The sequence below is a fragment of the Delphinapterus leucas genome, chromosome 5 (genome assembly GCF_059928025.1).
Source record: "Delphinapterus leucas isolate spDelLeu-1000000601 "Yukka" chromosome 5, BTC_Dleu_Yukka2, whole genome shotgun sequence".
In the NCBI taxonomy this organism is placed as follows: Eukaryota; Metazoa; Chordata; class Mammalia; order Artiodactyla; family Monodontidae; genus Delphinapterus; species Delphinapterus leucas.
Window position 1 is genome coordinate 63,399,081 of NC_143133.1, and position 27,663 is coordinate 63,426,743.

Here is a 27,663-nt window from a genome sequence, read left to right on the forward strand (position 1 = left end):
GCCATGCCAAATAATGGAAGGGTACGTTGCAATCACTGCTTCCTTTCTTTCCTCATCCTGCTATTTCGGGCTGCCCAAGCCACCCTCTTACCTCCTGAATTCTCCAGGTGAGAAGCACTCATGCATTCATTCAACAAATATTTATCAAGCACCTATATTTGCAAAGCATTGTTTGCCAATAGGTGACACTCATCCAGCTCTTCCAAGAGCTCTCACTCCATACTCTGTCTGCCTCACTGGGCCTGTGCATTCCTGTTACTCTGCAAGCTTTCAGGCTGGGAGTAGGATGTGAGGTTACTGCTCTTCTAAGCTTACAGCCCATCTCATTTGCCTTTGGACGAAATCCAAAGCAATTTCCCCATAAGTCTAGAGCCTCTACTTAATGATTCTCTAATCACCCTTTTGAAGCCAGTCTTCTGAAAATGGGTAATATGAGTTGATAGTTACTGACCTCTTTCTGCTATTTTTTTATAATTCCAGCCTGGCTGTGTCTAATATCTGTTTAAAATGTGGTGATATTTACGGCCTTTTGTCAGCTTTGAGGCATTCGCCAAAATTCTAACACAACCAGATAACTCCTATTCAATCGGTTACAAATAAATCTGGCTCTGAGTTTCCTTGGCAAGCCAGTAAATCATGTCTTTGGCCTCAACAGCCTATGACTAAGACTCTATTTCCCTTTATATACATAGACTACCAATGCCATGAGTCGCTACTGATTAATTGCATATTTGTGTAGCAAAGTCAAACATTTTATGAACTATTACTCAGATGTGAAGAAAAAAGAAAGTATCTTTATTTTCCATATCTGGTCTAATTTCTCCCCCAGCCCCAAAGTACAGCAGGATAACAGAGCTGACCAGAGGCCGATGAGGATCCACAGGACACCCCAAGTACCACTGCATACAGTTCTGAGGTTGACTCTTTCCTGCCATGAAGTCTCATAAACTCCTGCTCACACAAAATCCTCTGGGGAAAGGAGAAGAGAGGGGAAAGGTCCTTGAACGACTGAGCATTTACTCAAAAGAGCTTGTTTCAATTTGAAACGGAATGGTTCAACCAGAAGAGACTGAGCTACCTGTCATCAGCACGTTTGAGCACCACCACAGCCCCCAGTCTGGTTCCCAGTTCAACTGAAACACAGTTTTCATTAAGTGTTTCCTGAATGCATGGAGATAATGGAGGCAGCAAACACAATAACTTGAAAGCACAGTGTCCATCAGAATTCAAGCTAGTGATGGTTTCTTAAGTTGGACGTCTGATCTTTTTTTAAGCTTTCACATCATCACTTTCAGTGACTAGTATTAATTTAATATTAAAAGCAGCTCTAATATTAGCCCAAAAAAGTCCATGTTTGCTCTTCTCCTTGGGCCATTCCAAGTAAGTTCTCTGGGCCATGAGAGCCCTCAGCTTGTGATACTTGCCAGGGATGCTGTTCTGTGGAATGGGTTCCAGCAAGATCAGGATTAAGTTATTAGATCCTTCATGGAAGAGATTGTGATGGGCAAAGTAGAGTTCATAATGGCACCACTCACTCTGGACAAAGTTGGGAGACAAAACAAAGATGCACTTGTAACTTTTCTCAATGCAGTTTATGATATTTTCCACGATGCTCTTGCCAGGAACAAAGTTTCTCTCATGGAGACAAATTCTTATATCTTCTTTTTCTAGGTTTGGTATTAACTCATTCTTCACCCAGGCAGAATCATGTTCACTGTATGAAATAAAAGCATGGAACTGGAGAGCTCTTTGGAGTTCTCCTAAGGGTACATTCCTAGCCCTGCGCCGGGTCTGGGTCCACTGACACACCATCCTGAGATACCAGGGTAGATCCAAGTAGATACAGAGGACAGTCACGGTAACAACCAATACCAGCCCAGGGACCCCAATGGTGACAATCAGCAGAGCTGTGTTGCAGGATAATTGAGATACATGGAAGTCCTTTAGTGGGGTTCCCTTATAGCTTTCTGGATAATCACACTTATAAGAATCAGGCCAACCCTCTACCACTTCACTTGATACTTGGCCTACACTTTGGATAAAGTCTCTTAACTCACATGTACATTGGAATGGATTGTTCCCTGCTTTTAGGGACCTAATCTTCTGGCAGCTCTGGAAGAAATCAGCTGATGGGTTGGAGACTGAATTATAGTCAATGATCAGTATGGAAAGGCTGCTAAAGGTACCACATCCAGGAAGGTGGGCTAAAGAATTGGAAGCAACATTGAGTTCTTGCAAAGTTTCTAGACTGGTGACATCTTTAGGGATGCTCCTTATTCTGTTATTGTGGAGATCAAGAACCTTGACCCTGGGAGGTAAACATCTGAAAACAGAGTCAGTAAGTATATTTGAAGATAAATTTAACAACACTATACTCCCAACCCAAGTGCAATTTCCATCACGTCTATCATATTCCAAAGAATTCCAGCTAACATCCAGTATTTCCAAAGAGAGCATATCCTTAGTCATGAGACCTACTTTGAAAAGGTCTTTTAATTCATTCTTTCGTAGAATAAGTGTCTCCAATCTAACTAAAGTGTGGCAATTTTGAAAAACACTATCTGTGAAAATATTCTGGGTGAAGTTCAAAAATGTAAATGTGCTTGGTTTCTGAGGACAAAGCATGTGTACAAAAGGTGTGTCTGATATGGTTAACATCGTAACAGTCATCTCAGAAAACACTGTGTATAATGCTGTCTGTGAAAAAATAAAAACTCTGTTTATAATATGTTCTATATTCAGTGCTTTCAATGTTGTTTCATGATAAGTAAAAACTTCTTCACTGATGCTTTCAACTATTGTTAAATTGTAAATATTGAGATATTCTACAGGTTTGGGCCAAAGGAATTGAAAAACTCCAACCAAACATTTCCAAGTTGTTTCCATATGGTTTAGGGTAAAATTCAGTAAGGTTGGCCCTCTAGTGAGTTCTGACAAAAATTTAATTAAAACTTGACAGTTGTCATCATTCAATTTAATATTAGTCAGTTGTAACCACCCTAAACTATTCACTGATATGTTCACTTGGACAGAGAAGAAGCTATTTGGGTGAAAAACAAGGTGAAGTTCCTTTGTATTCAGAATTTGAAGACTTTCTTTCTCATTTTCTTTCACAAAATAACCTTCCAAATCCAGAAGGATGCAACTTAGGTGCAAGTGAGAAATTGGTAGTAGATCTAATTGCTGTAACTTTGTCGCACTTAATCCTAAGAAATTCAGTTGAGTCAAGTTGCCAAATTCCTTACAGATGGGCAGGGCATCAAAGTCATTGAATGAGAGGTCTAAATGCTTGAGACTTGTAGTGATCGGATGACAGGATATCTTCTGCAACCAATTGTGAGATAAATCCAAATATTCCAAATCCTGGTTGAACTTGAAAATACTAATATCAAGGTACTGGATTCTATTATGGGAAAGTCTCAAAACTTTCAGCCCTGAGAGAAAGCCGATGTCAGAGAGGTGAAGCTCAGATATGTAGTTTTGAGACATATCTAAGACTTTGGTTTTTGGTGACAGGTCTTTGCGAACACGAATAAGGCCTATTTTTGACATGTCCACCACAAATTCACTTTCATCAGAGAAATGGATTATGGTTCCAAATACTAAGGTCAGGATGTAAACAAAATGAAGGTTTCTGACAGCAGATTCTTTGCCTTTGGTCATGATGTTGAAGTGGCTATCCCCTAGAGGATTGTTGCTGTTCTTCAGAACATCTTGCTATGAATCCAAATTCTAGAAATATAATATACATTAAGATGTATAAAGATTGGATAATTGCTCTCAAACCTCAGCTTACTCAACACAAAATCTCAATGAGTTCTTCATTCATTATCAGAATCATTTCTGTCCCCATAATTTAATGTGTTATTTTTTCCAGTTATACAAGTTGCTTGTGCCAGGAAAGGCAATACAGACCTTGTTAGCAAAGAATTGTGGTTGTGTGTTATAACCTGTCTGGTGGCTTTCTGAGGGGTCCACTCAGGAGTGTGCCTTTGTTTCACCCCATCCAACTCAGAACTTTCCCAGGGCTGCAGCAGCCTCCTGGACAGTGTTTCGAAAACCTTTAAAGGCACAAACACTAGCCACAGCCACCTGGAGCAAGGGATAACATATGGGGCAGGCAGCAGACACACCAGAAAGCCAGAGAAGGAGGAAGCTGGGAAAGGAGATACATGGGAGAAAAAAGGCTCTAGAAATCTCCATGTATCCCAGGTAATCTAGAGGCCATACACATGCCCAGGGCTGGATGCATGCTCAGAGAAGACCTGAGAAAATCCTAAACATTCACCTCTGATTGGCTTTTAGGCTCCGTGCAAGCAGAAAGTAAAAGCTAAGGCAGAGTTGTAAACAGCCTGGATAAGCACTCAAGAAGTGCTTCAACACAGCCAATCTGCAAAGATCAGGTATTTTTTGTTTTGTTTTGTTTTGTTTTGTTTTCTCCAGATGTTTAAGAAAATCTCTGTCAAATCACTAGCTGACCACTAAGCCAATGGAACAGAGAATTCAATGGCCACACACAAGAAGGAATACAGTCTTTACAAAAATAGTTTAGAAACATCATTAAACAGATAAACAACCACACCCCACAGCAAGCAGCAACAACAAACCCTGGGAAAGAGGAGAATCTGAGTTACCATATCCTAATATTTCCAGTTACCATGTTATAATATTCAAAATGTCTGACTGAAGTAAAAGAACTATGAGGCATGCAGAGAAATAAAAAAGTATTGTTCATTCATAGGAAAAAAAAATTAAAAGAACAAAGTTAGAGAACTGACACTACCCAACTTCAAGTCTTATGTAAAGCTATAGCAATCAAGACAGTGTGGTATTGGTGAAAGAATGGACAGATAGATCAACTGTCCAGCATAGCAAGCTCAAAAATAAACCCATCCAAATACAGTCAACTGATCTTTTACAAAGGAGCAAAGACAATTCAGTGTAGACAGGATAGTCTTTTTAACAAATAGTGCTGGAAGAACTAGACATTCCACATGCAAAAAAAAAAAGGTCTAGCTCAAAATGGACCACAGACCTAAATGTAAAATACAAAACTATAAAACTTCTAGAGGTTAGTATAGGAGAAAATCTAGGTAACCTTGAATTTGGCAATGACTTTTAGACACAACATCAAAAGTACAATCCATGAAAGAAAAAAATGTTAAGTTGGACTTCATTAAAATTAAAATTTTCTGCTTTGCAATTAAGAAAATGAAAAGACAAGCCACAGACTGGGAGAAAATATTTGCAAAGCACATATCTGTTAAAGAACTTGTATCCAAAATAAATGAAGAACTCAAGCTCAACAGGAAAATAAACAACACAATTTAAAAATGGGCAAAAGATCTGAACAGATATTTCACCAAAGAAGTTATACAAATGGCAAATAAGGACATGAAAAGATACTCAATACCATATGTCATTAGGGAATTGCAAGTTAAAACAATGAGGAACTACTACATATCTGTTAGATTGGCCAAACAATCCTGAAACAACATCAAATGTTGGTGAGGATATGGAGCAACTGGAACTTTCATTCATTATTGAAATTCAAAATGGTACAGATACTTTGGAAGACAATCTGACAGTTTCTTACAAAGCTAAACATAGTTTTACCATATAAGCCAGCAATCACACTCCTAGATATTTACCCAAATGAACTGAAAATCTATGTCCACACAAAAACCTGCACATGAGGGTTTCCCTGGTGGCGCAATGGTTGAGAATCCACCTGCCGATGCAGGGGACACGGGTTCGTGCCCCAGTCCGGGAAGATCCCACATGCCATGGAGCGGCTAGGCCCGTGAGCCATGGCCGCTGAGCCTGCGCGTCCAGAGCCTGTGCTCCGCAACGGGAGAGGCCACAACAGTGAGAGGCCTGCGTATCGCAAAAAAAAAAAAAACAACAAATAAAAACCCTGCACGTGGATGTTGATAGAAGCTTTATTCATAACTGCCCCAAACTGAAAGCAACAAGATGTCTTTCAATAGGTAAAAAGATAAACCAGCTGTGGTACATCCATCCAATGGATTATTATTCAGCAATAAAAAGGAGTGAGCTGTCAAGCCATGGAGGAACCAAAATGCGATTGCTAAGTGAGGAAGCCAATCAGAAAAGGCTACCAACTGTATGATTCCAACTCTCTGACGTTCTGGAAAAGGCAAAACTAAAGAGACATTAAAGATCAGTGGTTGACAGAGGCTGGGGGGTGGAGGATGAATAGGCAGATTATAGAGGACTTTTAGGGCAATGAAACTATTCCATGTGATTTTGTAATGGTGGATATATGACCTTATGCATTTGTCAAACCTATAGAACTATGCAACACAAAGACTGAATCCTAATGTAAAGTATAGACTTTAGTTAATAATATATCATTATTGGTTCATCAATTATAACACATATACCACACTAATGCAAAATGTTATAATAAGGAAAATTGTGTGCAGTGGAAAGGGAGTATATGGGAACTCTCCGGCCCATTTACTTAAATTTTCTGTAAACCGAAAACTGCTCTAAAAAATAAAGTCTATTAGGGCTTCCCTGGTGGCGCAGTGGTTGAGATTCCACCTGCTGATGCATGACGCGGGTTCACGCCCCGGTCCGGGAGGATCCCACATGCCGCGGAGCGGCTGGGCCCGTGAGCCATGGCCGCTGGGACTGCGCGTCCGGAGCCTGTGCTCCGCGACGGGAGAGGCCACAGCGGTGAGAGGCCCGCGTACCGCAAACAAAACAAAACAAATTAAAAATAAATAAATAAATAAAGTCTATTAAAAAAAAAGGAGAAGAAAAGTCAATAGAAATGGTCCCCGAGGAAGCACAGACATCGATTTGCTAGACAGAGACTTTAAATCAACTGTCTTAAAAGTTAACTACGTGACTACGGTCTCTTTTCATTGGACTCAGAATACTTTATTGCTCTTTCAAAGGACAGTCCTCTTATCCCCTCAAAATGTTTTACCAGTCAGTCAGTTTGATCATCTAAAATTGTACAAAATGGTATGCAAGGAGCTATTGCCAAAAACTACAAGACATTCTCACGAGTCTACACCAGTATTCAATTTGGTGCTATGCTCAGCCATCTGCTGCAACCAGTGACCCCTCATGGGTGAAGGGTTAACAAACTCATTTCTCTCCTTCTCCATGGACTAATCTGATCTAACTCTTTTCTGGAAACCTGATACAGGGAGAATGTCAGCTGTGTTATCAGGAAGAATCACTTATGATAAAAGTGACCATTGAGAGGCTTCCCTGGTGGCGCAGTGGTTAAGAATCCGCCTGCAAATGCAGGGAACATGGGTTCGATCCCTTGTCTGGGAAGAGCCCACATGCCGTGGAGCATCTAAGCCCATGCGCCACAACTACTGAGCCTGTGCTCTAGAGCCCACGAACCACAACTACTGAAGCCCACGTGCCTAGAGCCCGTGCTCCACAATAAGAGAAGCCAATGCAACGAGAAGCCCACGCACCACAACAAAGAGTAACCCAGCTCACCACAACTAGAGAAAGCCCGTGCACAGCAACAAAGACCCAACACAGCCAAAAATAAAAACAAATAAATTTATTTTTAAAAAAATGACCATTGAACGGTAAATAGCATCCAGGCTGAAAGGACTGCGTATGAACTATAAATACCAAGTAAGAAACCTGAGTTCTATTTCCTCTCCTGTATCTTCCTGAGTAAACTGGGACCAAGTGTGGCCTATTAGCACTTGTGCGTCTGAATGTTCAGATGAGCCTGAGAGGTCCTCCTGGTGGGCACTGCAGAGCCATGCCAGCAGTAGGCTAGACCTTCAGATCCTCAGCTCAATTTGGCCAAAACAACATGAGATGAAAAGGATGGGGAGGAAGGTGGTTGACAAGTCCCTGAGGCCTGCTTGGAAGGCCCATCTCCCTGTAGCTTGATGGCTAAATCTCTATGGCATAAGACAGGGGATAAATCCTCTTGTGAGAGTAGATGAGGATAGGAATGAGGCCAAGTTTGTGTTACAAGGAAGAACTACTTATACTCTTTACCTCCATGAATTGGACCTCAACAAAACCAGCTGTAGCTGGGCTGGCAGAGAGGATACTACCGTTCATGGAGCCATTTGAGAAGATATGATTAATACAGGCCAAGCCGGGCATTGATGACCATTGCGAGGTGGAAGCAGATTCACCAGCCCACAGACATCATGCTTGTGACTGAGACAAAGGGGTGGAACTAAAACTGTGCAGAAGGTCAAGGAAGAAGCCAGTCCCAGAAATTCAGACACACATTCGTGAGTCTATGCCACTCCAGCTCTGATCTGCACAGGAAAACATCTATGAGCCCCAGGAGGGAACAAAAGCTGGCCAGGACACACCAGGCTCCACAGCCACCTAATTCCCTCAGCAGCATCCTGAAAGCAGCAGTGGCAGCTGTGATGGCCACAGGGCAGCCTCCTGCACCTACATTGGAGTGTCCACACCATATCTGCCTGGAACCACCTATAGGCAGAGGTTAGAAGTGCTTCACAGACTGGCGAGGGTCCGTTGAGATAACACATATACTCTGCTCTTTCCAGTCACAGGATTTTTTTTTTAGTTGCAGGATCTCGTTTTTGGACACAATTCCCATAAACATGGAAATACGTTTTTCCCATTCACATTAGACCAGAAGCAACAAATTCAGAGAGGCAGGATTCGGCACTTGATAATCTGAAATCATCAAGTTCCTACAGTTGACACACAGATAAAACAGGAGAAGATGGAGAAATATTAAAAAGTGCACTGAAGAAATCAGAAGGCACGTCAGGATAAAGCTGCTGTATGTAAGACAAAAGTCTTCCCAGAGCCCAGAAAGTCTCACTGTACTACAATGGATTACAAGACATTGCCTCTCATGACAATGATGCTGAGTGAATGAGAAAAGATTACCTGGCCGAGGGGAGGAGGCAGGTGTAGGCACCCACGGACTCAATATCTGCTACCAAGACAAAGGGCTAGAACTTCGAGGCTTGCTCAACCCCATTTAGGATCTGATCTCCACAAAAAAGCATCTAGGAGGCCCCGGGGACAAGAGCAGGCAACAGGGTCCTGTGTAGCAGGAGTAATTGAGAACAGATTTTGACTACTTGTTGTTGTTCAGTTTTATTAACAAAAGGATCCACTGTTCATCACTTGAGGGCATACTGGAAATAGAAAAATAGTTAAGAGATGAATAGTTTCAACTAGTCATACTTGGGAAGAGTAAAAACTCTTCTGGGTTGGGGAAATTTCATTGCAAAATGGCATATAGTGGTTAAAAGTCCCTCCCAGCTCCTCCAATACAGCATTTCCCACCTGCCCATCAAAACACCCAGAAAACACAGAAACTCTCAAAAACCCACCTTGTCACCAAAACCAAAGAAGGATGGAAAATTAATGGCCGGATCCAAAAGCATTTACACTCATGAAGAAATATCTGGAGCTGTATTAAGGAAAACCTGGCATACTCAAGCTTTGTTTCAGGAAAACAGACTCCCTTCTGAAAGGTAGGAAAGAATTTTGTCCCTCTACCTGTTTGTCTCTGATTCAAACACCAAGGGTAAGTAACAACCAGGCAATTAAGTAGCATTTCTTTTACCCCAATGCTACTGATGTTAGTGGGTCAGAATACTGAGTTTTCCTTCTACAGACCACCCGCCCCCAGCTCTCCAAGATTTCTACACCTAGTCAGTGATGGACATTATCAGGTAAGAACCGAGCAAGAAGCACTATCACCACTCCTATTCAACACAGTACTGAAAGTCCTAGCCAGAGCAATTAGGCAAGAAAAAGAAATAAAGGTGTCCAAATTGGAAAATAAGAAGTAAAATTATCTCTGTTTGCAAATGATATGATTTTATATGTAGAGAATCCTAAAGATTCCACCAAAAAGCTGTTAGAATAAACAAATTCAGTAAGTCACAGGATACAAAACCAACATACAAAATTAGTTGTGTTTCTATATGCTAACAACAAACTATGAAAAAGAAATAAAGAAAACAATCCCATTTACAAATGCAAGAAAAATAATAAATTTAACCAAGGAGGTGAAAGACCTGTACACTGAAAACTATAAGGAATTGATGAAAGAAATTGAAGAAGACACAAATAAATGGAAAGATATGCCATGTTCATGGATTAGAAGACTTAATATTGTTAAAGTGTCCACACCACCCAAAGCCATCTATAGATTCAGTTCAATCCCTAACAAATTCCAAAGGCATTTTCCACATAAGTGAAAAAAAAAATCCTAAAATTCATATGGAGCCACAAAAGACCCTGAATAGCCAAACAAGCCTGAGACAGAGCAAAGCTGGAGGCATCACACTTCCTGGTTTCAAAACATATTACAAAGCTATAGTAATCAAAACAGTATAAATTTAGCATAAAAACAGACACACAGACCAATGGAGCAAAATCAAGAGCTGAGAACTAAGCTCACACATATATGGTCAACTAATATTTGGCAAGAGAGTCAAGAAGACTCAATGCGGAAAGGGTTGTCTCTCCAATAAATGGTGTTTGGAAAAGTGGATAAGCATATGCTAAAGAATGCAATTGAACCCGTTTCTTACCCCACTCACAAAAATTTACTCCAAATGGATTAAAGACTTAACTCTAAGATCTGAAACCATAAAACTCCTAGAAAAACAAGTAGGAGAAAAGCTCCCTGACTTTGGTCTTGGAAATGATTTTTTTTGGATCTGACACCAAAAACATAAGCAACAAATGCAAAAATAAACAAATGGGGCTACATCAAACTAAAAATCCTCATGCACAGCAACAGAAACAATCAACAAAATGAAAAATCAACCAACAGAATAGGAGAAAATATAAACCATTTTATCTGGTAAGGGGTTAATATCCAAAATATGTAAGGAACTCATATAACTCTATAGTGAAAACAAAACAAAAACTTAAATAATTTTATTTTAAAATGGGCAGAAGACCTAAATAGACATTTTTTCCAAAGAAGATATACAGATGGCCAACAGGTACATGAAGAAATGCTCAACATCACTAATCATCAGGGAAATGCAAATCAAAATCACAATGAGATATCACCTCACACCTATTAGAATGGCTATTCTCAAAAAGACAAGAGATAACAAATGTTGGCAAGGATGTGGAGAAAAGGGAACCCTTGTGCACTGTTGGTGGGAATGTAAATTGGTGCAGCCACTATGGAAAACAGTATGGAGGTCCCTCAAAATATCAAAAATAGAACTACCATGTGATCTAGCAATCCTACTTATTGGTATGTATCTGAAGGAAATGAAATAACTATCTCAAAGATAGTGCACCCCCATGTTCATTCCAACATTATTCCCAATAGCCAAGACATGGAAACAACCTAAGTGTCTATCAGCGGGTGAATGGGTAAAGAAAATGTGGTGCAGACACACAGTGGAATATTATGCAGCCATAAAAAGAAGGAAATACTGCCATTTGTGACAACATGAATGGACCTTGAGGTCATTATGCTAAGTGAAAGTAAGTCAGACAGAGAAAGACAAATACTGTATAATCTCACTTATATGTGGGATCTAAAAAAGCCAAACTCATAGAACAGAGAATAGAAAGGTAGTGGCCGGGAAACAGAGGAAATGGGGAGATGTTAGTCAAAGGCTACAAGCTTCCAGATGTAAGATGAATGGGTTCTAGGGATCCAATATGCAGCCTGAGGACTACAGTTAACAAGACTGTATAATATACTTGAAAATTGCTAAGAGAGTAGATCATACATGTTATTACCACACACACACACACAAAGGTGTGTGTGATGGATGTGGATAACTAACTTTATTGTGGTAATCATTTTGCAATATACATGTATCAAATTGTCACATTGTAGACCTTAGACTTACACAGTGTTGTATGCCAATTATATCTCAATAACACTGGAAAATAAAAAGAACTGGGCAAGAGGTAAGGAGGGATTTGAGGGAGTACATTTCATTCTGAATGGTGTAAGACATACAACAATACTTGTAAGTGGGGCAGAAATAAGAACTTTAGCAAGTGTATTCATCAGAAATTGCAGTTTGTGTGTATAATACTCCATTAGGTCAAAGTATCAGAGAATTGGGCAATGAGAATAAGAGAAGCTACTGTTTAATACTGGTTAAAACAAATAGCTCACAATGAAAATACAACAGATAAGAACACCTATGCAAGGAATAACATTGCATCAAAATTTACAAAGTAACAATGCTGAAAACATAAGGAGACATTGATAATGAAAGTAATATATTTCTCTGGGTCATAGTTAGATCAAGTAGCAAAAAATAAACATATATGGAGGGTTTGAATAAAATAATTAATAAAGGATTTAATAGAGACTTATAAACTTTGACCCTACAAAAAGAGAATATTTTATATCTAAGGGCCAGGGTTCATGGAACATTTGCTAAAATTGTTTCTTAGGTCAAATAAATTTCAAAACAAATACCCCAAAGCAGAAATTCGTAAAGTCGTATTTCTGACTACAAAATAAACTTTTAAGATCACTTTTTAAAATGTTCTAAATATGTTCTGGATCAAGAAAATCACATTTTCAATTATAAACATTAAAAATGATGAGAGTCAACAGGGTGATATGCACATGCGCTAGCCACTGCCTCTTGCCCTAAATCCCCAAAATGATGAAATACACACACACACACATACACACACACACACACACACACACTTAAAAGCAGAAAGGGAAGTCTTTAGGGGAACTGAAACCAAGAGAAGTCTCTGAAATCCACAAGCAGATTGGACTACGATAGACAGAATAGTAGCCTCCCAGAGATGTTCACTTCCTAATCTCAGAACTTGTAAATATGCTGTTACATGGAAAAAGGGATTAAAAGTTGCAGGTAGTATTAAGATTGCTAATCAGCTGACCTTAAAATTTACTCAGGTGGGCCCAATGTAATCAAAGTATCCTTAAAAGTGGAAAAGGGAGGCAGAAGAGGTCAGAGTGATGTGATATGAGAAGGACGTGACCTTTCTTGAGGAAGAGGGCCATGAGCCAGGGTATGCAAGCAGCCTCTAAAAGCTCAGAAAGGCAAGTAAGTGGATTTTCCTGTAGAGCCTCCAGAAGCAATGCAGCCTTGCCAACACCTTAAACCCAATAAGACCTATGTTGGACTACTAGCCTACAGAACTGTAAGATGATAAAGTGTGTTTTTCAAGCCGCTAAGTTTGTGGTAATTTGTTACAGCAGCAATATAGAATTAATACAGACTAGTTTGGTCTAACCGTCCAACAAGCAGGCTGTGAAAACAGATCAACAAGCAGTTTTACATGGAGCCTCAAGCACAATTTGGGTTGCACAAACAAGAAGCATGACACTTTTACAAAGCAAACCCTGTGATAGAAAGGAACCAGACTCAAGATACAACAGACATTAACACCCAAGAGACAGAGATAAAAGAGAATAGGCATTTTAATAGATAGACATCCTCAGAGAGGTAAGATTCTAAAAAAGAATGGAGTAGGAATCATGAAAATTAAAAACTTAATAACTGAAATGGAAAACTTGTTGGATGAGTTGAACTGCAGAGTGGCACTGCTGATGTGAGAATGAGTGAGATAGAAGACCAAGAAGAGGAATTTTCCCAAAATACAGTCCAAGAGGCCAAAGAGATTAAATATATGAAAGAAATGCTAAAAGATGTGGAAGACAGATCCACTATATGAATTACTAAAGGATAGACTCTATCCTCTGAAAGAGAAACTGACTCACAAAAAAAATTGGGAATCAAGAAGGAATACTTTGCAAAAAAAGTAGAAAATTTATTGCTAAGTCCCAATAAGGATTGATGACAAAAATTTTAATAACAATCTGGAATTTAAATTGCCAATGATAACAAGGGAGTTAGTGGATAGTGGAGGGAGAGAGAGAGAGTGGACTGAAAGCATGTAAAGATCCTTGCCTGACTGAGAAGAAGTTATAGATACCAATTAACTCAAGATTCTGTTAGAAAAATATAAGCTTAAGTATGTGTATTATAAAATTAAGAGTATGTATATGTATATTATTAAAATATAAATAAAAGAGATAAATTCCAATTATTTGGTAGTAGGGAGAAGATCAGATTGAAGAAACCCTAATCAATCTTGCTCTATGCTGAAGGGATAATACATAGTGATTAATTTGGATGTTTCTGGGATTGTAAGCATCACTTATTATCAGCAAATCTATGACAATAATACAGCAGTGGATAAAAGGAAAAAAAACAGAAGAGCATCTCCATAGATATTAAAAATTCACTTGATAAAATTCAGCATTCTTCTTTGACTAAAAACATGTTAATTAAAGTATACATTTAAAAGATACTTTTAAAACTTGATAGCGCTTCCCTGGTGGCACAGTGGTTGAGAGTCCGCCTGCCGATGCAGGGGACGCGGGTTTGTACCCCGGTCCGGTAAGATCCCACATGCTGTGGAGCGGCTGGGCCCGTGAGCCATGGCCGCTGAGCTTGCGCATCCGGAGCCTGTGCTCCACAACGGGAGAGGCCACAACAGTGAGAGGCCCGCGTACCGCAAAAAAAAAAAAAAAAAAAAACTTGATAAAGAATATATCAAGTATCTGACTTAAACCAATATCCCACCCCCAAAGCATTTCCATGAAAGTCAATATCAAGGATGCCCACTATTATTTAACACTGTTCTAGAAGTTCTAGTCATTGTAAGTAAGGGGTGAAAATGAGAGACAGAAATATTGGAATGGAGTAAATAAAATTATCATTATTTTTAGATTATGTGATTGTCAATGTGGAAAATCCAAGAGAAGTAATTAAAAAACTGTTAGAACCAGTAAAAGAGTACAATAAAGGGGCCAGTACAAAAATATTTTTTTAAAAAGAAATCTGTCCAAAAATAGCAGATTGTTCAAATAAATTATGGTATCTCCATATAATTAAATATTACTGTGTGGCCTTTAAAAATAATGAAAATCTAATTCCATGGAAAATTGCTCACTATATATATGTGACAAAAAGTAGCTTATTTATAAAATGTGCAGCAGTTAATATGTACACATGCATATGGAAAAATTAATAAGATACATACTAAGATATTAACAGTGATGATCTCTACCTGGTAAAATTTTAAGGGGAGGGGTTATTTTCCTTTTAGTTGTTACCTATATTTTTCAAATTTTGGACATTTAAAATTAAGTAGATCACGTGATTTGCTCAGAAAATTTATCCCCCCAAAATCAATAGTCAATAATATGAATAACATCCAGTCACACAAAAATCATATTAAATCAAAATAGTGTATAACATCTAAATGAAACTTGTGATATTGGACTGAATCTCAACTTAGACAGACCTGCTGTAAACGTTACTTGAGTATCAAGGGGAGAAAGGATTTTAAGAGGGACCAGGTACTAGATTCTATTAAGAAATAAATGTTAATTTTTGATAATGTTATTTGGCTATGTTAGGAAAATGTACTTTTTTTAGAAATACAGAATGAAGCATTTAGAGGTGAATTATTAGCATGCCTATAATTTAAGATATTTAAGTATAAAAAGATAAAGTGAATCAAATGGGAATTTTTTTCTTAAATATTTTTTTAAAGGCATGATTATTTTCACCTACCAAATTGGGAAAATTCAAAAATATAGTACCCAGTGTTGGCAGGTGGGACTAAAATAAGAACTCTCACTTACTGCTGGCAGGAATGAAAAATTAGTACATTTGTGAAAGGCAATTTGGTCCCATGTATAAATTCCTTAAAAATATGCTTACCCTTATTTTAGCAATTCCACTTCTCAGAATTTTCTTCTAAAGGAATACAAATAAAAATATTACTATGAGGTTGCTCATGAAGATGAAAAATTGAAAAAAATCATAATGACTAGTAGAGAAAATTGTTTAATCAGTTATGGTACACCCATACCATGGAATAGCATGCAGCCTCAAATACTGCACTTCGGAAAAAAAATTTCTATGACATAATGTTAAGCGGACAAAAGAATACAAAATCGTGTGTGCAGTAGGAATCTAGTTTTGTTAAATATGATTAAAACCTGACATACAAAAAGCCTAGGGGAAAAAAAGAATGGAAAGAAATATACAAAATGCTAACAGTGGTTATCTCTAGATCTCCAACTCATAGATGAATTTATATTTCCAAAATTTCTAATTTTGAACATCTTTTATAAGTTGAAAGGCTTGTCTGGAAATATAGCTAATATAAAAGTATTCTATATTTAAAGAAATATAATACACTTGCATTTGTGTGGAGAGAGAGAGAGGAGAGCTTCTTCCACGTGATAAATTGACATCCGTGAGTGAGAACCCACTCAGAGGTCTCTGGATGGTGTCTGTGTTCAGGGGACTGAAACTTAGCCACTACGTAGGAAAGTTGATCAGCTTCCTGTATATCACCCTGCCTCCAAAACACAAATATTCCTACCCGATCATTTATGTCCTCAAGCGTTTCCTAGTGTTTACATTTAAGCCAGGAGCTTCTCTATTTAAGAAAAAAAAAAAAATATGGAGGGGGGAAAAAGGGAGACGAGAGAGCGGAAGATTACAGAGGTCACAACTTTTTTTTTTGAAGGAAGTGTAAGAGATAAAAGGTAGAAGGTGTTTTGTTTTTCTTCTTTAATGCATCAAATGAAAGGTGTGGGTGGGGGAGACAGATGGAAGAAGCTCTATATTAAGAAAGAAAATGAAAAAAAGGGGCTTCCCTGATGAGCAGTGGTTGAGAGTCCGCCTGCCCATGCAGGGGACATGGGTTCGTGCCCCAGTCTGGGAAAATCCCACATGCCGCGGAGCGGCTGAGCCCGTGAGCCATGGCTGCTGAGCCTGCGCGTACGGAGCCTGTGCTCCGCGGCGGGAGAGGCCACAACAGTGAGGCCTGCGTACCGCAAAAAAAAAAAAAAAAAAAAAAAAAAAAGTAAGAAAATGATGGATAGGATCTATGAAAATAAAAACTACGAAAAAGGAAAGACCGGAAAAACGTGCAATTCCATAATCAAATCAACAAATATATAAGAGAAATACTGTTTTATTTGTCAAAGCTTAGGTGAGAATGTTGAAAAAGGCAAGTTCTGGGCCAGTCCCCGCCACTTCCTCCATTTAATAAATGTTTATTCAGAGTGTACGATGTGCCAGAACTGCCCCAGACGTCCAGTGCTGGGGATATAAATACGAATAGCAAAGGCATAATCCCTGCTTTCAAAAGCTTATAAATTAGTGACAGACACAAATAAACAATTATAGAACCATGTGACAGGAAGGATCAAACACTCACGTCTGTGGTAAAAATACGTAAACATGTGATAGGCGCCATATCAGCGGCAGAAACTACTGTAAACTTTACTGAAAACAAGGAACTAGGGAAAGGTGAAAAGAAAAAATGTAGTAGACAAAAACAGAAGAAAGAAATAACATCAGTTAGTTTTTTACTTAACTATGACAAGTGCTAGCTATTTTCATATCTTTCAAGATAGCCATATCTTTATCTTTCTTGTCTAATAAAAAGAACGCTTGCAACATTAAAAAAAAAACCTTAAAATCATTTTGCAAAAACTTAAAAGAAACTTTACCTATTTCCTATACAATCGTTAGCATTTTCTTGCTTATTTGAAGTAATTATTCCATAATTTGAAAAAAGCCACAAAGGCTTCTTACTTACCAAGATTTCTTTCTCAGAAGAAGGGAAAATAACTTCTAAATGCACGGAAAAATAAGTGCTTGACAAAATGCAAGTCCTTAGTTCAAGTAAAGCAATACCATAAAAACGGTTTGCGCCACCTGTCGGACATTACTGGAATTACCCCTGCACATGAATTTCCCCTTCAAAGGTCCTGAGCAAAGCATGTGGTCAGTAGGCTTTTCTGGGCTACAGATTAAAACAGTAATCAAATTTCTTAATTCATAGGATCACGCAGCTTATGACAATTTCAGTACGAAGAAAAATGTTTTTCTAAGGTGATATTTATCTGAAAAAGTTTGCAGCCTGAATGTTAAATTGTCACCACAATGGAAAGTTATTGAACTTTGCCTGTTTTATCAACATTTTTAATATTTCCAATATAATTGCAACTACCATGATCAATCAGTTTTGAAGCATTATTTTAGCTGGATGGGATACTTTAAAATAAAATGAACTTAGGTTCAAGAATTGGTTTTTAAAAAATCAACTTTTAAGGAAAGTTTAGTAGTTACCACATCCGGGGGAAATTACATCCTGTTTCTCCATGTTCTGACCAACATTTGGTATTGTTAGATGTTTTCATTTTTAATTCTAAAATAATAAATGCCACTGAGATCCTGCAAGACTAATTAAAAATCAATTTTCTAAAGGCCATTTAGAATAATTTTAGAACAACATCAACAAAGCTTGATGATACAAAAAGAGGATCTCTGATTAACCAGATACTTCAGGCAGCCAGGATACCCTGTTCCCAAGACCTTCCCTTAACTGAGGTTCTGTAAAGAACTGAACATGTGAGTTAAATAATCATTCTATAATTAATCCCACTGTTTGGCATTATTTCATCGTTAAAAAAACAAGTTAAGACTGTACAGTCTGACCCACGACAAAGTTGGACATCAGGGTTAGAATCACTTCTGCTTTCAGGGGGAAGGAAAGGCCAACTTCTTACTATACATTCTTACTCATCAAACATAACGGGAAGCCTTCACAGTCCTGGCGAGGGTCAACAAGCAGTGGCTGGATCTCTGCTGAATGAGCAGAGAAGACGGCTAGAGTGGAGTGGGTGCCTGTGACCCTGGGAAACCAGCTTTGTGAAACAGGCAGAAGAGAAAGGAACCAGCTATGGGTTTGAGGGAATTTCAAACAACACTGAGCCAAAGTCTTTAAGAAATAAGCACACATACATGGCTGCAGATTTGGTCACATCACACAGTGACAAAATGTTTATGAGCATTTGGTCACAAACGCTCATTAGGGTATTGCATAATAATGCTGGTTTTCGGGAAGAAAGAGGCTATTCTTGTTGAGGCTGTTAGAATTCTGAGAAATGTCTTTAAGGAGATGAGAAAACCCACAAAAATCAGGTAATATGCAAGATGGCATGGCAGTGAAACAAACAGACAGGGCAGAAGTCCTCCAAATGCCATGTCCTAGCTGTACAGCCTTGGGCAAGTGGCTTAACCTCAAAGACTCCATTTATTCATCCACAAAATGGGAGTGCTTGTGACTTTTTTGGGAAGATAATAAATAAAAAGTGTCTGGAATAGTGATTTCCATAGAAGACAAGTCATTATAGTAAGGAGTTTTAGAATTCTATGCAAGCCTCACATTTTTTATGCTGAGGTGGAAAGACTATGAAATGAAGAAAAGCAAAGGGCAGAAGAGCATGGAGAGTGTTTCAGCATTTGCATAAAATCCGGTCCCTCAGACATCTGCACAGGTTATCTTCTTGCCGGGAGTAAGGCACACACAGAGGAGAGACACACACACACAGAGAAAGGAACAGGCCAGGTGAAAACAGAGGCAGAGATTGGAATTCTGCAGCCACAAGCCAAGGAATGCCCGGAATCACCAGTAGCTGGCAGCCCTGCCAGCACCTTGATTTTGGACTTCCAGCCTCCAAAAGTGAAAGAGAATAAATTTCTCTTGTTCTAAGCCACCTGATTTGTGGGAATTTGTTATGGCAGCCACAGGCATCTAACACAAGGGTCTACATACTTATGCTGACATCTGCATAAAAATCTTTTTTTCTTAGGGGATACTTAAGAAACTGTTACCTTTGAGCCAAAGAACCAAGGGAGGGAGATATTTTTACTCATCATTTTATGCTCTTTTGTCCTGTTTGATTTTTTTTTTTTTACTATGTACATGCATTATTTTTATTTTTAAAAAATAAAATAGCATTATAGTGGGATAAGTAAAATAGCCTAAAGCCAGCAAATATACTGTCCCCATACAAACAGAAGCAAGACATTACTTTAATGATTTTTGTTCTTTAAAAAAACTTCTCTTTCCCTGGAAAATCAATTAAAACATCAATTGCCTACCAACAGGTTTGAAACAAGTTATATAAAAATGATCAGCATCATAAAATATACAAACCACTAGAAATGAAATTGATAACTTAGATATTAAATATTAATATTAAAACCAAAATCTTCTGCTGAATTAAAAAGAAAAAACAAAACACATTCCAGAAGATACTTGTAACACATATAACCAAAAAAGGATTAATATCTGAAATATATAAAGAATTCCTACAAATCACTAATAAAATGGCTAACAAACCCAATGGGGGTGGGGGTAGGAATTAGCAAAGGATATAATCAAATGGATAACAGGATAACATTAAGACAACCAGGAGACACCATTGTACACCCCTGGGATGGACAAAAATTAAAACATCTAATGATACCAAGTGTTGGTCACAATGTGAGGAAACAGGACCTCTTATACATGTCCAGAGATTCTGACTTAAATAGTCCAGGATGGGGCCAGACATCAGTATTATTTTGAAAGCTCTTCAGGTGATTCCACTCCAACCCAGTGAGGATCAGGGCGCCCTGAGACCTAAACGCCATCCTGAACACCGCGCCCTCTAGTGGTCCCTAGTGGTCTCCAGTGGTCCCTCTTTTCCTCACACCTCAGGGCCTGGAGGTGATGTAGGTTTCCCTGACTCTCACTGCTACTTCCAGATCACTGTTCTTCCCTCCAACCCTTGAAACCTACCCCTCCTGGTTGCAGTCATCCACAGGCCCATCACTCCCTCATTCACTGAGTATTTTTGCACCATTCACTGTCTGAGTTTAACACCACCACTGTCACAATTCTAGTGATTTCAGTAGCTATGTAGAGATTCTTTCATTCCCCTGGCTTCTTAGTTCTTTGATATTCTCTCTTCTAATGAGCTTGTCCTGAAACCTACCTCAGCCATGCATTCCCTTATTGTACCCTACATATTATTATTACCAATGGCTGTGCTCTCTCCATAACCTCTCTTGCCGGCAACCCGCTTTTCAACTAGCGCCTCTAACTCTTTCTCTCAGATGCCATCAATTCCCCAGTCCCACTGCACTGGACTGAAAGATCATGGTCCACCCTTTTAATCATCTCTCTGAATTCACCCTCAGCTACCTTACTCCTCTCTCCTCAACCCAGGTTAAATCCAACTCGCCACTGGACTATATTGAGCCTGACCAGCTGAACACAGTTGGAGAAAATACACACCCATGCTGACTGTCTCACTTGAAATTCATGACTGGGTCCCAACCTCAAGAGGGAGAAGCCATTCTACTATCCTTTTTGCTCCCCTTCCTTAGCCCATTCACTCTCACTGTCCTACACGCCCTCCTCTTATGCTTCCAGCACCTCCTTTCCTTCCTCACTTTCAGCTGCTGACGCTTCATTTTTCAGGAAGAAAATAAATGCAGCCAGAAGAGCATTTCCACATCTTCCCTCCAAAATTCTACTAGTGCCTACTTGTCCCTGTTCTATCTGTGCTTTCCTCTGTTCTCCTGAATGAACTCTCTGTGTCGAGCCAATTCCTCCCCATTAAGCACTGAACCTCACTCCTGCTTATCTACTCAAGGAAATCCCTTTACAATTATCCTCTCTACATTGCATCATCATTTTTTTTTTGCTCTAATGTATGATTCCAATTAGCATATAATGCTACAATTTCTCTCATAGTAAAAAACAAAACCCTCCTCTGAACCCACAACCTCTTCCTCTCTGCTCCTTTTTACACTAAAAATCCTTGAAAAAGTTGTTTTACTCACTAACTGCAATTATTCTCCTCCCATCTTCTCAAATCCCCTCTCTCTCTCTCTATATATATATATATATACATACATTCTTTTTCACATTCTTTTCCATTATGGTTTATTACAGGATAATGAATACAGTTCCCTGTGCTATACAGTAGGACTTGTTGTTTACCTATTTTATATAACTCCTAATTTATCCCTCCCCCACCCCCTTTCCCCTTTGGTAACATAAATTTGTTTTCTATGTCTGTGAGTCTGTTTCTATTTCATAAATAAGTTCATTTGTATCATATTTTAGATGCCACATATAAGTGATATCATATGGTATCTGTCCTTCTCTTTCTAACTTACTTCACTTAGTATGATAATCTCTAGGTCCATCCACCATCTACCTCAAACCCCAAACCTGTCCCTTTTGCATCCTTCCTCATCTCAGTAAATGATACTTCTATTCTTGCAGGCTAAATTCCTTGCAGTAATTTGAGACTTCTTTCTTTTTGCTCCAACTCCACACCCAATCCATGAGCAAATTTTGTTTAGTTTTTCTGTAAAATATATCCACAAGCAAAACCGCTCTCATGCCCTCTACCACTCCCACGTGGCCAAACCATCAATTCCCTCACGTGGGTAACTGCAGTGGACCCCTAATTGGTCTATCTGGCTCTACCTTTCCCTCCATCCCCCCCAACCCCATCCCAACCCAATTAAAATCATGGCACACTCCTACTCAAAAGCTGTAAGGATTCCCTTGCCACTCAAAGCATAAGCCAAATCCCTACCATGGTTTGCAAGGCACTGCCTGGTCTGCCCCATCTCTCAGTCTTCAGTGCCTCTGTGGCCTCATTTCCTTCCACTCTGCCCCATCCTCCCTCTGCTCCAGCCACACTGGCCATCTTACCATGCTGTGAGCACATCAAGCATGCTCCCACACTGCTCCTGCCATTCCCCTTGCCTGAAACTCTCCCCACATATCACCGTTGTTCACTCCCTCACTTCCTTAAAGTCTACACTGAAGTGCCGCTTTATCTGCAGGGCCTTCCCTGACCACAGCTGCTTCTGCCCATCATTCCCTAGACCCTATAGACTATATTCTGCTTTATTCCACCACCTTGCACATTATCTAGTTAGGGTCTATCTGCCTTGCGACAGAATATAAATTCTTGGAGGGCAGGACTTTGCTCTGCTCCTTATTTCATCCCTAGTACCTAGATCAGTTTTAGGTACGTAGCGCACTCTCAAAAAAATTTTGTTTACGGGCTTCCCTGGTGGCGCAGTGGTTGAGAGTCCGCCTGCCGACGCAGGGGACACGGGTTCGTGCCCCAGTCCGGGAAGATCCCACATGCTGCAGAGCGGCTGGGCCCGTGAGCCATGGCCGCTGAGCCTGAGCATCCGGAGCCTGTGCTCCGCAACGGGAGAGGCCACAACAGTGAGAGGCCCGTGTACAGCAAAGAAAAAAAAAAATTTTTGTTTAATGAATGGTTGGGACCACAGTGTAGAACTATTTCATAATATCTAGTGATGGTCAACTGGCTATTCCATTTCTAGCCTGGGATACAAGAAAACATATACAAAGTTGACCATTGCAGCTCTATATGCAATATAGTAGATAGCACTATATTGGCATTCAGCACATGTAACAACATGTAATAGTGAAACATGAAACACACTAAATGTCCATTGTGTGGGGAATGGATATATTGTGGCACATTCATACAATGGAATCCCATGAAGACTTAAAAATGCATGTACTGGAGCTACATGTATGAATATGAATGATTCTCAAAAATATAATGTTGAGTAAATAAGTGTACAGGATGTTATTTATAACATTTTAAAACACTGAAAAACAATTTTATATAGTGTTGATGAATGAGGATATGTGCAGTCAAATGTAATAGAACTATGGGTGGGAAGGATGCACAACAACCTCAGGATACTCGTTACCGTTACCTCCGGAGAAGGTGGAGACTAGGAGGAACAGGGTTTCAAACACATCTGTAACTTTTTTCTTTTTAAAAGAAGGTTCTAAAATAAATGTGGCAAAAAATAAAATTTGTTAAATCTACATATTGTCATACCATTCTCTACTTTTCTTCACACACATAAGTATTTGTCATATTGTTCCCAACCTGGGTTCTTGGACTCTTTAATCAATGGAAATTGCTAAGAGGCCAGACGAGGAATTCAGGCAAGGCTTTATGGGGACTCGTGCTGCAGCATGAGGGATTGAAAACAAGTAACAGGTGCCCTTGCTCGATCCCCAAGGTGGGTGAGCTGGTCCCTTAAATGGGGTGAGGGTGAGGGCAGATTGGTGGGTTGGGCTGGAGGGTGGCTTAGGTCATTTGCCCACCCCCTTGGTGGTGCTGCATGCAGGGATCATGCTCAGGACCCTGCTTTTGCTCCTGGCACTTCAAAAGTGGCAGTTGGGTTTTGGCTTTTTTGTATCTTATTGTTCATATTTTGCCCCAACTGCACATGCATGCAGCTATCTTTAGTCCCTCATAGTTTCTTTGCATTCTGTTGCTTGAGGAGACATGTGTCCAGGTGCAAGCAGTGCAGGAAAGGGTCCCAGGTCCCAGGTCCCAGCCTGTCTCAATATTATTCTCTAGTTTTCTATAGATTTTAACTACTCCTGAGTTTTTTAAATAAAAATTGCTTACATTGCCAAAAATTAAAGTTTTGAAATAAACCAGGTGCGCTTGAAGCAGCAACATTTGAGTAAAAGGGCATAATTAGCAGTTGGCAACAAAACCTGTTGCTTGATTGATAGTCTCTTATTGTAAAGATACAGTTTGGGTCAAAGGAGAAAGAAAACTGGATAAACCTACCTAAGGAGACAAAAGACCTGTACTCCTAAAACTATAAAACTGATGAAAGAAATCGAAGATGACACAAACAGATAGAAAGATATACCATGTTGTATATACCATTGATTGGAAGAATCAATATTGTCAAAATGACTATACTATCCAAGGCAATCTACAGATTCAATATTATCCCTATAAAATTACCAATGGCATTTTTCACAGATCTAGAACAAAAAAATTTTTTAAATCTGTATGGAGACACAGAAGGCCCTGAATAGCCAAAGCAATTTTGAGAAAGAAAAACGGAGCTGGAGGAATTAGGCTCCCTGACTTCAGACTATACTACAAAGCTATAGTCATCAAAACAGTATGGTACTGGCACAAAAACAGAAATATATATCAATGGAACAGGATAGAAAGCCCAGTAATAAACCCACTCACCTATGGCCAATTAATCTACAACAAAGGAGGTAAGACTATACAATGGAGGAAAGACAGTCTCTTCAATAAACGGTGCTGGGAAAACTGAACAGCTACATGTAAAATAAAAAAAGAAATTAGAATATTCTTTAACACCATACACAAAAATAAGCTCAAAATGGATTAAAAACCTAAATGTAAGGCCAGATACTATAAAACTCTTAGAGGAAAACATAGGCAGAACACTTTGACATAAATTGCAGCAATATCTTTTTCAAGCCATCTCCTAGAGTAATGGAAATAAAAACAAAAATAAACAAATGGGAACTAGTTAAACTCAAAAGCTTTTGCACAGCAAAGGAAACCATAAACAAAATGAAAAGACAACCCACAGAATGGGAGAAAATATGTGCAAATGATACAACCAACAAGGGACTGGTCTCCAAAATTTACAAACAGCTCATGTGCCTCAATATCAAAAAAACAAACAACCCAGTCAAAAACTTAGCAGAAGACCTAAATAGACATTTCTCCAAAGAAGACATACAGATGACCAAGAGGCACATGAAAAGATGCTCAACATCACTAATTATTAGAGAAATGCAAATCAAAACTACAATGAGATATCACCTCACACCAGTCAGAATGGTGTTAAAAATCTAAAGATAATAAATGCTGGAGAGGGTGTGGATAAAATGGAACCCTTCTACACTGTTAGTAGGAATGTAAATTGGTGCAGCCACTATGGAAAACAGTATGGAGGTTCCTTAAAAAACTAAAAATAGAGTTACCATATGATCCAGCAATCCCATTCTTTTGCATATATTCATAGAAAACTCTAATTCAAAAAAAATACATGCACCCCAATGTTCATAGCAACATTATTTACAAGAGCCAAGACATGGAAACAACCCAAATGTCCATCAACAGATGAATGGATAAAGAAGATGTGGTACATATATACAATGGAATATTACTCAGCCATTAAAAAGAATGAAATAATGCCATTTGCAGCAACATGGATGGACCTGGAGATTATCATACTAAGTGAAGTAAGAGAAAGACAAATATGATATTGCTTATATATGGAATCTTAAAAAAAATGATACAAGTGAAGTTATTTACAAAACAGAAACAGACTCACAGACTTAGAGAACGAACTTATGGTTACCAGGGGGGAAGAGTGGTGGGAGATACATTAGGAGTTTGGGATTGACATGTACACACTGCTATATTTAAAATAGATAACCAGCAAGGACCTACTGCATAGCACAGGGAACTCTGCTCAATATTCTGTAATAACCTAAATGGGAAAAGAATTTGAAAAAGAATAGATACATGTATATGTACAACTGAAACTAACACAACATTGTCAATCAACTGTACTCCAATATAAAATTTAAATTTCAATTAAATTTAAAAACAAGGGGAGGGGGTTTCCCTGGTGGCACAGTGGTTGAGAGTCCACCTGCCGATGCAGGGGACACGGGTTCATGCCCCGGTCCGGGAAGATCCCACATGCCGCAGAGCGGCTGGGCCCGTGAGCCATGGCCGCTGAGCCTGCCCATCTGGAGCCTGTGCTCCGCAATGGGAGAGGCCACAACAGTGAGAGGCTCGCGTACAGCAAAAAAAAAAAAAAAAAAACACAAAGGGAGGAATGCCTGATTGGGCTGTTGCCTTTCAGCAGGGCAAGGAGGGGCAGGTGTGGCAAAGGTATTTGCTATGCCCTAGGCAGGCACAGAAGTCACAGGCAATGGTGTTTGTGTCTGTGGTACACCAAAACACACCTGTCACACCTGGAATACAATTTGCTAACACTCACAATGGCAGAACTCAGAAAGAATCACTGTTTTTAAAATTAAATTTTCCCTAAACTTTATACAAAAAATTACAATACACATACATATTCACAAGAATAGGTTTATACTATATACACACTTTTGTAAGCTTCCCTTGCTCTCAACTTAATATTCGGCTATGGCCCGCCTTCCTTCCATATCAACAAATTGGACGTACTGTTATAATTAATGACTACAGCATATCCGATTGTTTGAAGTTACCATAGTTTACTTCACCAATCTTTTTACTGGGGGACAGATTATTTCCGCGTTATTTTCCCCGGCATAAACAACCACAATAAACATCCTTGGACATACATATTTGTACATTTGACTGTTTACTTAGTACAATTCGCAGATGTGGAATTCCTGGGCCAAAGCTAATACATTTGAATTTTGATCCGCATTTCTAAACTGGCCTTCTAGAAAGTATTTTTATTCGGTTGATTGGTTTTAAATCAAACTACACTCCCACAAACGGGGTAAGACAAAGCTGTTTAAAGCACCACCAGGGGATCGCAAACTCTTACTGAACTTGAGCGGCCCCTTCTCGGTGAAACTGTCTGCGGTGTTTCCTGGGCGCTTTTAAAGGAAGGAAAGGGATCCGGAGAACCCCGAGTCCCGCCCTGGGTGGGGGTGGGCGCCCCTCCAGTTCACCCGGAGGCACAAAGCCAGAAAAGCCAAGCTCCCCAAGCTTGGTCGGAAGCGCGCCCGCGACCCCCGCAGCCTGAGGAAGGAGGTGCCCAGGGCTTCCGCCGCGCTCTGGGCTGGGGCGGGGTCACGGGGGGCGGGGCCCTGTCGGGGCCGCGGGGCGGGGCAGCTCGGCTCGTCAGCACCCGTCCCCCCTCCTGGCCCGCCCTCAGGCCGCGTCCCCGCCGGCCTTGCCGACGTGGC

At 39.5% G+C, this 27,663-nt stretch overlaps 2 protein-coding genes across 10 annotated transcripts in view; both read right to left on the reverse strand.

The window, feature by feature from the left end:
• The window catches only part of TLR1 (toll like receptor 1), a 33,899-nt gene extending 16,190 nt beyond the window's left edge, over nt 1-17,709 (reverse strand). Inside the window, exon 1 of one of the 2 annotated variants that reach the window (XM_089911780.1) lies at nt 17,635-17,709. The gene's annotated coding sequence lies outside the window, so the exon portion shown is untranslated. Of the gene's footprint in view, nt 1-15,737; nt 16,846-17,634 lie in introns of those variants that run through there. The other variant, XM_089911781.1, reaches the window with a different exon arrangement.
• TLR6 (toll like receptor 6) lies at nt 775-27,412 on the reverse strand. 8 transcript variants are annotated; one of them, XM_022565993.3, is made up of 4 exons: nt 14,318-15,685; nt 9,351-9,424; nt 8,899-9,152; nt 775-3,732 (listed from the first exon to the last, which is right to left on the reverse strand). In XM_022565993.3, the coding sequence occupies exon 4, from the start codon at nt 3,661-3,663 to the stop codon at nt 1,270-1,272; it is 2,394 nt and encodes a 797-aa protein (XP_022421701.2). In that variant the 5' UTR covers nt 3,664-3,732; nt 8,899-9,152; nt 9,351-9,424; nt 14,318-15,685; the 3' UTR covers nt 775-1,269. The 8 variants fall into 8 exon arrangements, with proteins under 8 accessions (XP_022421701.2, XP_022421727.2, XP_089767904.1 ...); XM_022566019.2 differs by lacking the exons at nt 8,899-9,152; nt 9,351-9,424; nt 14,318-15,685 and adding exons at nt 15,738-15,773; nt 17,635-17,652; XM_089911778.1 differs by having other exon boundaries at nt 8,899-9,424.
• Between the last annotated feature and the right edge of the window lie 251 nt (nt 27,413-27,663).

What these genes read in the sequence shown, in the direction of transcription:
- TLR6 (XM_022566052.2), bottom strand. Translation starts at nt 3,663, where the DNA reads ATGACCAAAGGCAAAGAATCTGCTGTCAGAAACCTTCATTTTGTTTAC.